The 12,399-nt window shown below is 31.9% G+C and overlaps 2 protein-coding genes across 2 annotated transcripts; both read left to right on the top strand.

The window, feature by feature from the left end:
* The first annotated feature begins 1,509 nt into the window (after positions 1 to 1,509).
* LOC106687997 (haloacid dehalogenase-like hydrolase domain-containing protein 2) lies at positions 1,510 to 6,173 on the top strand. Its single transcript, XM_014432247.3, has 5 exons — positions 1,510 to 1,906; positions 1,980 to 2,188; positions 3,379 to 3,466; positions 5,186 to 5,396; positions 5,913 to 6,173. Exons 1-5 carry the CDS (start codon positions 1,806 to 1,808, stop codon positions 6,087 to 6,089), a joined length of 786 nt encoding a protein of 261 aa, XP_014287733.1. The 5' UTR covers positions 1,510 to 1,805; the 3' UTR covers positions 6,090 to 6,173.
* A 2,715-nt stretch (positions 6,174 to 8,888) lies between these two features.
* On the top strand, positions 8,889 to 12,363 carry LOC106687996 (uncharacterized). The gene is made up of 5 exons (XM_014432246.3): positions 8,889 to 9,228; positions 9,901 to 10,005; positions 10,312 to 10,404; positions 10,480 to 10,605; positions 12,004 to 12,363. The coding sequence occupies exons 1-5, from the start codon at positions 9,022 to 9,024 to the stop codon at positions 12,049 to 12,051; spliced, it is 579 nt and encodes a 192-aa protein (XP_014287732.1). The 5' UTR covers positions 8,889 to 9,021; the 3' UTR covers positions 12,052 to 12,363.
* The last annotated feature ends 36 nt before the right edge of the window (positions 12,364 to 12,399 follow it).

Raw genomic sequence — 12,399 nt, 5'->3', positions numbered from 1 at the left:
CTACCATACTTACCAAATGGAATCTCTACGTTTTTAATAAAAGTTATTGATGGAGTCAGAACAAATTAATACAAGACTATTTACACACTAATTCCTCCAATTTTAAGTCAACCAGAATAACCCGTCTTCGAAACAAAGGTATGTCAAAGAAATTGTGTTTGCGCACACTTTAGCGAATGAAGTCGATGGAATTTGATGATATTTAATTCTAAAGTTTTTTTTTTATTACTTTCAATATTAATACAAAGTTTACCTACATTCAGTATGAGGTTGTGTGCAACATACAAAATAAATTATCGATTTTATGTAGGTTTTCGGTAATTCTGTTTATAAATGATTTAATCGTAAAGACATTTTCACGAGTTATACAGTATGAAAAATTGGTTCCCGGATGTATAACTAATGATGAATGGATAAATGTAGAAGTAAGCAAGAGTATTTCGGTTGCCAACTGTAGCTAATATAACATGGATTAAGGGAGCACATCCGAATTCAATTAGTGATCCAACGTGGTAAAATCTTCTACAAAATACCTAGCCAGAGGGGTTTTGACATACGGATCCAAGACCTGGACAATAACTGTGGAGGACCTCTTGATACTGGAACGCTAAGTATTGTGACGAACTTAGAGGCCAGTGATTATTCAATAAATGGATAACATGAGTGCAGAAAAAATAAATAGGCCTACTACAGGATTTATTTTTTTCCCTACTTGATTATTTCTAACATACGGAGGGCATCCTAAAGATAACCAACTTATACTCGCCAGTGTGGGAGGGTCGAGTTTTCATTCCATAGGGTCATATAAGCGGGCTAATATAGATGAGCAAGCCATGTACCCCGGATGACAGACGATATAATCACCAACCTGATTGAGACCCATTGATGGAGGACGACGTGCCGCACATCGGTGTAGTCCTAAATTTTACACTGTGGGAACGCTCACCATCTTCTGAGAAGTGACTAACTTCAATCCAGAATATCCCTCACCTCTTTACAAGATGGTTTCTGAAGTGCTCACCAACGTTTAGCCTTAATATCAGGGTATAATCAAACAGTGCAATGGGTATAAGGTTTTAAGGTTCAGCAATAAAATGTAAAAAAAGTAAGCAAGTAGCATTATAACTTGCCCAATACAATTTAAATAATTTACTGCTATAATAATCACTCTAGTAGGTTTTTAAGCAGAGTGGGAACGCCTTTCCCACGCGTTTCTACCCCATTACACCACTGGTGCCGCATGACCTTAACTACGAAGGAGATACTGTGTACACAATGACAGAAAATTTTGGAAGAACCTGGCAAAGGAAATGAACGGTTATTCACGAATGATTATTCACTAATCATGAATGTTGAATTATTTGTACTAACTTCAAAACATGTTTGAGTTGAAATATTACGTTAGGTCAAATATATTGTACCATAAGCAAATGAAATGTGCTTTGTCACAATTTTTGAGTGATTCCTTAGCGAATGTTTAAGAATAATTAATAGAGTAGTAGATTTCTTTCAAAATAACGTAACAAATAAAGACTTAGTAATTACCAATTATAATGTAACATCGGTATGGTATTATTTCAGTCAATGGTTAGCTTCAAAATCTGATTGACCCATAATAAACTATAGTTACTCGCCCATTGAATAGTTATAATTACAGTTATTGTAAATCAACATTTCAGTCTTGGTCACTATAAATGTGACATCGTTCATTTCATTTAAAATAAAAGGCGCTTATCAAGGAATGGTTAAAAGCAACAAGAAAATAGAATAACAAATAAATTACACCCATATAACCGGTAGTAAATATGGCGTTTAGAAGCAATCTTAAATCAGTTCTTATTGATTTAAGTGGAACCTTACATATAGAAAATGAAGTGACTCCGAACGCAATCGAAGCTTTAAACAGGTAATTTTATTCCTTTGATCCATCATCAACTTTGCAACACACTATTCATCCTTATATGTTATGGTTATTTTAGATTAAGGTCTACCAATCTCAAAATTAAATTTGTAACAAATACCACCAAAGAATCCCGGAGAATACTTCATGAAAGATTAACTAAATTAGGCTTCGATATTAAACAAGATGAAATATTCACTTCCTTATGGGCAGCAAGGGACTTGGTAAAGAAAGAGTCGCTGAGACCTATGTATTTTCTGGATGATGCTGCTATGGAAGATTTTGAAGGTAATTATTCTATTTCTAAGGTTTGTAATTTCCTGTCAGTCCAGCTACTTGCAACAGTATAAAATGTCACTGCAACTGGCAGTTTGGCATGTTCTAGCTTTTATCCAATGTTCTATTATTTTGGATTCTAACTTATTATTATGCTGCTTTGATTAGATCAAAGTTGTTGACTTCCACTTGCTCCAAAGAGATATAAAATGCCTACATAACCAATCCCCCATGAAGATGTCAATTTTGAATTAGTACCACACAATATTAGCTGCCATTGAAACTGAATAGTTTCTCTAATTAACGGCTAAAGTCACTTAAATAACAATATCTTTAAGTTCTTAGGTTTTAACTAGGTTGCTATTGTGAATTTTATCCAGTACATCGGCAGCTGCAGGAAGAATCCTTTCTTTTTAGAGGGTTGTGATCAAAAAATAACAAAATAGATGTATACTATTTTATATAGTTGAAAACTATTTTGTTATTACTATTTCAACTATAGTTGAAAACTATATTGTTCTTTTTTGACCGCAACCCATCTACTTCATATTTTAAATTATACGGTCAATTATATATATATAAAGAAAAAATGTTTAGTAGAAGTTCCTAATTTTTGTTTAAGTTTGAACATTTATCATACAAATTCATTTATTGTATTAGAATAAAAAAATATACATTTGTGAGTGATAAACTACAATTTTTCTATCCATATCTTCACAGTCACCTCTCTCCTTTTCCCCCTTCATCTGGCCTCACTCTGATTTCCGAGTTATCCTTCCACAATTATTATTACTGTGTTATAACTGACAACAATCGTCAGCTGTTTAAACAGAGTATATAAGTGCGTATATGCCTATTCCTCAGGTTGGAGTATCCCTTTGTTTATGATAACCAATTTTATTAATGATTATTCCAAATTTGTCATAAAATAGTATTCTTTTATGTTCCTGAATTTTCTTAAACTTGCCTTAAAATGAACTTTTTCTTATTGTTTTGTTCCTAAAATATTGATATATTGCTTTATTATATGGAAAATAATTCTTATAATATTTTTCAATTAGTAAGTTTTATTATTGTTTCTCTGTAGAGTTGTCTATATTATTTTCTTGTTTTTCAATATTTCTTTCAGAAGGGTTCTTCTTCATGTAATGTCCAAAATATTTTCCCATCTAACCTGTTGAAAATCTCTTCTTTGATTTTAGGTTTTAAATCTGAAGATAATATCAATGCTGTGGTGATTGGTTTGGCACCAGATAAATTTAACTGGAATAATTTAACCAAAGCATTCAGGTAAATAATGGTTTTAATTTGTTATATATTAAAAATTGGAGAAGAAATGTCCTTTTATTTTAATAGAATAAAATTGTTGAAGGTTCCCAGAAAAATGTTGATTAAAAGAATTGATACTGTTCTGGTAACCTTTTTGTTACTGGGGATGGTAATGGCATAGGAGTAAGAAATCTGTTGATTTATTTTTCTAATATAAAAATTTTATCTCAGTTTAAATGTAGTGATACAGGCGTGTAGAGAAGCTACCCATTGGTAGCACTCTAAATATTAAAAAAACATGCTCCGTAGTGGCCAGGCTCCGCTGAGAGTTCAGAGATCCTCTAAAGACCATGGAATATGTCCCATATGGCAGAAGACCTAGGGGCTGCCCTAGGATGTCTTATCTCAACTACACTGAGCGACTCTGTAGGTTAAAGGGGAAGGACCCCCGACAGGCGAGGAACCTAGATAGAAATAGGGAAGAATGGAATTCCTGGCTGAATACAATAAATAGTTTAATTACTAGTTAAGTTCTTTTTACTGCCCCCACCCCATCTTCATTTTATCTCAATAATATTATTTAAAAAATAAATAAATTTTTACTTCATTTTTTCTTAAAACGCTGAATATCACTTGTTTTTACTCATCTTTCCACAAATTTATATCAAGTTCAGTTGGTACTTTGCTCAATTTAAACTTAACTGGTACATTATCTATTCACTATTAGATAACACTGTCCTATTTTATATCAGACTTATTGCAAAGTATTTCAATTTCTCTGAGTGTAAAAACTCAGAAACTGCTAATGGCAACTTAGTAAATATTCAGTTAGTGATATGTGGTTACTTCACTGTTATGAAACTGCTTACAACAAGTAACTGCTTTTCTGATAAGTAAACTAGTTGCTATGACTAAAAATATTGCAGTTTAAGACATTAAAATCAAGAAAATTATTAACTATATTTTTAACAGTTTTAAAATAACCAGTTTTTCTGATTAAAGTGATGAAAAAGTTTCCGAAATAGCTTTCTTGAAGATAACGAATTTTTACTAACATTAGAATTGGATTCCTGCATTTCCCTTGTCACTAACCTTCTGGATTCTATCAGAACCCAATAGGCTTTATCTGTGCATCAAGTTGTGGTAATTGCCTGTAATTCAGCAACTGGAGGCCGCTTGTTGTTTTTATTTATTAACTTATATTGTCAGCAATCCATAAATCTTCAAATGTCTTTTATGGCAGCAATAGCTCGTCTCAAATCATCTTGTAGTTTTTTTTTTCCTTTTTGGATGTTAGCGGTAGATGAAGAGGGTCATGGTTAATTCTTGAAACCACTATATATAACTTTATAAGTATGGTTAATTCATTTATAGATACATAAAAGTTAGGTAGTGAATTATTACTTCCAATTTTAATTTCCTTTATTAATTATCTTCCCACCTTTTTCAATGTTTTGAAGTCAAGTACCTCGTCCATAATATAGTCCTAGAGGAATAGAATCTGATTGATTTCTAACTAAAAAAATAATTAGCATACCCCCGGAATCAGGGGTCAACTTTGATGATAAGGTAACCAAAATGAAGATTTACTTTTATATTATTTGCTAACATTTTATTTTCTGGCTCTAGGCCTGATGATGTTCTTTTAGAGGCAATAAGTGATATTTGATTAACCAGTATTCAGAAGGCTGTGAAAAAAATTATTCAAAAAACTAAAGTTTATAATAAATTTCTTTCTAGACTACTTCTAAATGGGGCTAAACTAATCGCAATCCATGCTGCCCGGTACTACAAGAGTCCAGATGGACTCTCACTTGGCCCAGGCCCTTTCGTAAAAGCATTGGAATATGCATCAGGAACAGAGGCGTCTATCGTTGGCAAACCTGCATCAAATTTTTTCTGTGCCGCCCTTGACAAAGTTAAACCAACAGAAGCTGTTATGATTGGTGATGTAAGGGCAATATTTAAATCTGTTTCTTAGAGTTTATCCTATTTACTTCTAAATTCAATCAATGTGGATTTTAAAACGTACATTTTCTGAAATTTTTGTATTACTTATGTCAATGTTCTAGTTTGAGTATGATTAAGGCTTAATACACTTATTAAATTTTATATTAGGTATGTATCTTGAAGAACACTATCACTAAAATTAAAAATATAATGATTTTTATTCTATGATCCACAGTTTATGCTTTACTTAACTAAACTGGTACAACTATAAATACAACATTTAGTAATTTTTTATTATTGTTGTTTTAGTATTACTAATCTGTAGTATTAATTAATCTGTAGATTAATATTTAATTAACTTTATTATATTTCAAAATTGTTGGTTAACACGTCTAATTGAATATATATCATAATTTAATAAAAATTGTTATTGTATCAGTTACTACTATTTTAAATTTGTCTAAAATTATAATTTTACCAAATTAATTTTTGACTGCTTGATATTTTGTGATAATAGGATGTTAGAGACGATGTTGGCGGTGCCCAGGCTCTAGGAATGAAAGGATATTTAGTTAAAACTGGGAAGTATCGTGATAATGATGAGAATAAAATCGATCCTGCTCCATATAAAACAGTAAATAATTTTTCTGAGGCTGTGGATGATATTATTTCTTCTCTTAATGACAGCAGCTGAATTTATTTTGTTCATGTTGATATGAGAATAAAACTTGTTATTTCATTTTATTGTTATCATTAAATAAAGTATTTATTTTTGTTATTCTTTTTGTTTTACCAACTTTGGTTTGAATAGTCCAAATATATAATCTTTTACAAGAAGCAATCTATGATATACTGTTTACTTCTTTAATGTATCGCTATCACAATATATTAATGATTATAATTTTACTACTTCTGCAATTTTTTTAAATTTATTATTGATGTGGACTGAGTCTTCAATTGTTTTATTTTATCTTGCTATTCTTTTAAAATATTTCTTTCCTGAAAGTATAATGACACAACTGCAAATTTGGTGAAATTAAACTCCATAGTGTTGGCAGGCTCAAAAATACAATTATTACATGTTTTTTGTAAATGTATTTTTGGGCCTACCACCACAATAAAGTCAGTTCCGCAGTTACATCCTTATACTTCCCGAGCAGCGATATGATGATTTACTACTGGAAAAGTAAACAAAGGCCTGGACTCAGTGGATGTTGTACTGCTGGAGAATTAATGTACTCTCCTTCTTTAGCAGTTGAGGATAGAAGTAAAAGTCAAGAGAAGGACTGGAAAATGTTGGGAATTACTGACACCTCCCAATGTCTCCTGATCCCTTTCTATAACATTTACTTATCTTTGTAATGTTTTGTTAAACTATCATATTCAAATAACACGTAATTTTATAAATAGCTCTTAACATGAAATATTAAGATTGTTGTATATAAAATACTTTTTTAAAAACATTATCAATTCTTTTCCACATTTTTGTAGTAGCTTTATCAGACAAACCTTCATTCTTCAACAAACTTCCAACTTCTTCCTGGCAGACAATATTAGAGAAATTATTGGTGAAATTTATCAAATATGAAAACTAGTATAAGGTAAAAATTGAACTCCTCTTAGATAGAAAGTATCTGTATCAGGTAGCATTTATAACGTGATGCATCTTGGAAATATCAAGAGCAAGATTAGTGCTGCGACTCTCCCAACCAAAACATATTTGCATTACCCAACAAATACCCGCCATTTCGCCTGTTCTTAGAGAACCAGTGAAGGCATATAACTGAACTATACATTGTACTGTTGCCCTAACTCTGGCTTGATAGTCAATAGTATAAGTTATGTAGGTGGACTAACTGTCATGTATACAGCCTAATTGTGAACTGTCGCAACATATCAAATGTAATGATAGACAGGAAAACATTGGTCTTAAATATTTGTCCAAAACCTAAAATTACGTAAGCTCCGGGCTCCAAAAACAAATCCACCCAAGGCCCAAAAATTATATTCATTCCATGCCTTAAAAATAAATCTATCCTGGGCCCCAAAAGGAGTCTGTTTTGAAATTCAATATCTAAGGAGAAATAATAACTTGTTAGTAATAGTGTAGTGACACCACTACCTTTTGGTTGGCCTTTGGGTGTAACTACTAAAGCCGCCAAAACCTCTATGGCCTGACATGACACAACCTACTACCTAACATGGGAATTATTACTGACGTCAGGCAAAGCCGTATATTAATATTTGTTCTATTCTTTGTATATACTTTAATTTCACACGCGTAACAACTATATAAACTATTTTAATATACATAAATGTATCATTTGAATTATTAAAGATTACAATAGCTGAGACGTAAATGATAATGTAGCATCTCTCAATGGCATTCAATAGCACAGACACTTGACTAGGCGAAAATTAGTAGGCCTCAGTACGTATAGACGTTTCACAGAATTCCCTACCTTAAGATGCAGAGAATAATAATGTACATAATGGTTTCGTACACTCTTGTACTAGTTTTGGAATTTAATATGTGTTTATTATTTTGCTCTGCCTTCTCTGAATCGTTCCTCCTTTAACATTTAACTTCTCTCCTATTGTAAGGACCTGCTGCTAGTACTCAGACAGGACTTTCATCCCTCTTCGTTCGGACAGACTATTACCATATAGAACAAAGTCATCTTCCTCCTAGGACCGGTTGCAAGCACCCAGTCCGGACTAGCATTCCTCCTTAGCGACTACAGACGAGTACCCAGTAGAGCGAAATATCAATTCTTGGAGGACATACGGCTGAGACCCTTATGACTCATCCTGTCTGTTCACCTTACCAGCTACCTAATCTATTTCAGCATGCATTTTTGAGGCCTTCTGATATAGAGTCCCTCACTTGTCAATTGGAGTCAGATCAAGCACAACCACTTCGACAATAGAAAAAATGTACAATGATTAGATAAATAAACCAGATCAAGGATTAGTGCAACTCTGCTCTAAGGCTCTACATATAACATAAAGCCATTTTACTCGAAATCCACGATCCCAATCATCCGATAAGCTGAAAAATACTCAAAAATCGTGTAAAAAAAGCCGCTTCGGCAGCACTGAACACAATATATGGACAGAAACAAGGTCTATAGATCGACAATCTAATGACCTTGGGACAGAAAGTATCAGCAACAAACAAGATCAGAAGTATTCTTTCAAAGAGAAATCAAGCCAAAAAGAGAGGAGTTGACAATTCCCTCCTTCCTCAGTGCTCAGATATACGTTGAGTGGAATAGTAATTTTTTCCATTTGTGATTATTTTTAAAAAAAAATTTAATCGCTGAATATAATTATATTGTAATTACTATTTTCATTAATTTAGTCATCGACAATAAAAATCTATTAAACAGTTCTCGAGAAATTCCTGAGTAATTCAACAATCGTAATGTTAAATGACGTAAGGAAGCTGGTGATTGGCTCCCATTCCTTAGCTACGCCCCCGGTGCTCATCCTAAGGTCTATCTTTTTAACTTCACTTTTCCTGGAAGCTTATTATCTCGATCATACTGCTTCCTCTAAGCCTAATGACAGGTAAACAAACATATACTTCCTAGTAGCCGCCAGATTTAACCTTCAGTGTTTTCATGGAGCGAGATGAAGAGGACTTAATTATTGCTTGCTGCTTATATCAAATCTTACAAGAAGAACAACGAAAGAAGAAAAGAAAAAGAAAAAAACAATGGATTGATAATTTGAAAAGGGCTAGAGATCGAAGGCTGTCTCGCAAACTTCCAATCTACTTTAAGAATTTTCGAAGAAATCAACATCTTGGTCGTCCTCGCGAGCCTGTGGTATGCCCTCAATGTCTATTTTTTACCATGAGTCATTTAATAAGTATGTTTTATTTCATACAGACCTTGATTAAACATTTTAAGAGAATAAATGGTTATGGCACAAAAGGTGAATAGAGATTCTCATTGGTGGGCTTTTCTGTAGTTTTGTGGAAATATCATCAAATCCTTATTAAATACAAACAAAGAAACCAGTAAACAACCTCCTCTTTACCTCTATATGATTATACCAATTGAATCATCTGTCAAGTTCTGTATACTAAAACAAACCAAGTAGACTTGTGCTCAGGAAATGTATATCAGTCATAATTTAGGTACTAGTGTACAAAACAAAAATTTTGAATTTCACACCATGGAGGCACAAGGTACTCAAGTAGCACTCAGGTACCAAAAACTCTCAAGAAAAGTGATCAATGGTTTGAGAAAGTACTACTACAGAAAGAAATTAACAAGCCGGCAGAAAGAAAAAATACCAAAGCCACCTAGACAATAATCGAAAGATTATAAATATAGGCAAACATTATATCTTTTTTTAATAAGTCAAATGATAATATTAAATTTATTTATAACTAATAGATTTGGATCTGTTTCTAACAATTTATATCATTTATGGTTTGGAAGCAATCTGAAAAATAAAATTATGTATTGATTCTCTTGTTTTGTTTTTTACAGAAGGTATTAGATAATTCCGACCCCCTAAAGGATCCCAATAATGCAACTTACTGTGATGAAAAAGAGAATTTTGAAACTTCTAAAAATATTGGAATCACAATTAAGGTGCATAATTTTTTTTTTTTTTTTTAGTAATAATGAGTCATTTCAAATGAACTTGTGAGAAAACCTGACCATTTGAATTATGCACTTCATGATTACCCATAAATTTTTATTTTCATTTATTTTTGATTTTCAAAGTATGTAAAGTTTTTCTAAAGCAGAATTGTTAAGTTAGACAAGAAGTGAAATGAAGTTTTTTTAAGGATGAAATTAAAGTATGATTTTTTAAATGCATAGTTCAATGCAGGATATCAACAATGATAATGTTTCGCAAATCTATTCCAACACTTTATATGTATCATTTTACAGGTGGAACCAGGTTTAACTGATGGTATGTATCAAGATGATACATCAAAATATGATACAAAGGATTTCTTGCCAGGATGCAGTCAATTAAAAGAGGTTAATAATTACTTTGGTGAAACCTAAAACTATATTCTTGTTTGTAAAAACAAATAGTTTTTTTTTTAATTATAGGAAGAAAATTCTGATTCTATGAATGAAGAACATCTAGATTCCATGATAGATGTTGATAACACAACTCTCATCAAGCAAGAAGATGAGAGTTATCCTACTTCTCCACATACGGATGTGAAAATCAAGGTGCTCGTTATTTTTAATTGTGTTCTAGTTGTAAGTAAATATAATAACTAAGAAAAATAAAGTTCTTGTCTTAATCATTTTGTTTTAGTATTTTTATGTAACATTTTATGGCTTCCTGGATTCTTTAGAGGTCTCTAGTGCTAAAATGAAGCATTAAATTTTATTATTTGTTTTAAATGATTCTAATAATGATAAAATTAAATAAATAAAAATCCGTTCATCTGATGTTTGTGGCTTCCCTCCAAGGCTACTGTGCTGATATTGTTTTATACTTGACACCAAAGTTACAGGTCATCCCAGAAGGACCTTGGGAACTCAACATTACCATCTGCTGTTTTTCTTCGAAATGGCTTTTGATGAGAGGTTTCATATATTGGGGCCTCTGCACATTTTCTTTGCTCAACATTATGACCCATTATGTTCCAAATAAGATCAAAATAATGCTAACCTAAATTTGATTTCTTAATTAGGAAAACATAACAATCCTCAAAGCGTTTGTTTATGGTAATTAAATTACGTGTTGTCTCAGGAAAATAACTATCTCCCTTCTGCCTCTTTGGTTTCTCCCCTATGATGGGTCAAAATATTGTTCCCTTAGATATGAGGTAATTGGATTTACAAATTTCAGACTTTCGAGAAAGTACTATAATCTTTTTCTTTCTAAATAATTTGATCATCCCAATTTTTAATTCCTTATAATGATGTATAACTTGATTGAAATATAATCAGGAATTTTCAAGATGACTCGAGATCATTAAAACTGCTGATCTTATAATTATCAAGATCATTCAGCAAATATAAATGAATTGCCTCAGATCGCCTCAATAATTCAATTACAGAAAATTAGAACAATTAAAAAAACAGCAATTTGGTAGAGGTGGAACAATCAACACCCAGATCACAAACCCTTAGATCCATATTACCAGTTTCAAAGTGAAAAACTAGTCTTTATTTTTCCACTTCAGAACTGTTCATAATCTATTTAATTCTCACATGCACAAAAAAATTTAAATTGTCCTGACCGAATATGAAAGAGATGAACAAACCACAGAACATATTCTCCAAACATGCATTCTAACGTATGAGTAACGGAAACCTACCAACTTGCTGTACTAGTTATACGGAGGCTAGGGGGATCTCAAGAGTAGTGCTGACATTATTTTGTCGATCCCAGACTTAGCCATTTAGATTGAAAGATTGAAGAAGAATAAAAACACATCATTTCAAGAAATTTTGATTTTCCATTTTATGATACCACTTAAGATGTGTGCTTCCACTATGGTTCTTCATTACCATAGCAATCTTGGTCTTACTTAATAATCCAGTACTGTATTATATGATGATTAATTTATACCATAATGTAGAATTGTTCTTAATGGATATTATTTTGTTTTATAGATAGAACCAGATCTCAGTGAAGATGATACATCATATGACTATATTTAGAGGATTTGATACCTGAGCATATTGGGGCATAAGGTCGAGAGTCAATATTTATTTTGCAGCAGGCCAAAGAAATGATTCATGACATTCACTCACAGGGGCTGCGTAGGCCCTCAACGAAAGAGTTGAGCTGCAAAAAAAAATAAAAAAATGACTGTCTGTAAAAGTGATGCAGAGAAAAAAAACAAATGCTCATTAAGTACAATGTAGTATTTAATTATAGAATGTAAATTAAGTTAACAAATGAATAGAATTGTTTTTAAATTTATTAATGTAAACAATTTTTGTTATCAAATAATATAAACTATTTTCCAACACTTTTTTAATTCAACTCCTTATTTTCTTTTAAGA

This window comes from Halyomorpha halys, unplaced genomic scaffold, assembly GCF_000696795.3.
Source record: "Halyomorpha halys isolate HHAL.00 unplaced genomic scaffold, Hhal_1.1 Scaffold1036.1, whole genome shotgun sequence".
Taxonomy (NCBI): domain Eukaryota; kingdom Metazoa; phylum Arthropoda; class Insecta; order Hemiptera; family Pentatomidae; genus Halyomorpha; species Halyomorpha halys.
Note: the sequence above shows the minus strand (reverse complement) of the source record. Positions and strands in the feature narration are given on the sequence as shown.

What these genes read in the sequence shown, in the direction of transcription:
- LOC106687997 (XM_014432247.3), top strand. Translation starts at nt 1,806, where the DNA reads ATGGCGTTTAGAAGCAATCTTAAATCAGTTCTTATTGATTTAAGTGGA. An exon ending in GCAATCGAAGCTTTAAACAG is followed by an intron (nt 1,907 to 1,979) that starts GTAATTTTATTC and finishes TGGTTATTTTAG; the next exon opens with ATTAAGGTCTACCAATCTCA. An exon ending in TGCTATGGAAGATTTTGAAG is followed by an intron (nt 2,189 to 3,378) that starts GTAATTATTCTA and finishes CTTTGATTTTAG; the next exon opens with GTTTTAAATCTGAAGATAAT.
- LOC106687996 (XM_014432246.3), top strand. Translation starts at nt 9,022, where the DNA reads ATGGAGCGAGATGAAGAGGACTTAATTATTGCTTGCTGCTTATATCAA. An exon ending in ATATTGGAATCACAATTAAG is followed by an intron (nt 10,006 to 10,311) that starts GTGCATAATTTT and finishes ATCATTTTACAG; the next exon opens with GTGGAACCAGGTTTAACTGA. An exon ending in ATACGGATGTGAAAATCAAG is followed by an intron (nt 10,606 to 12,003) that starts GTGCTCGTTATT and finishes TTTGTTTTATAG; the next exon opens with ATAGAACCAGATCTCAGTGA.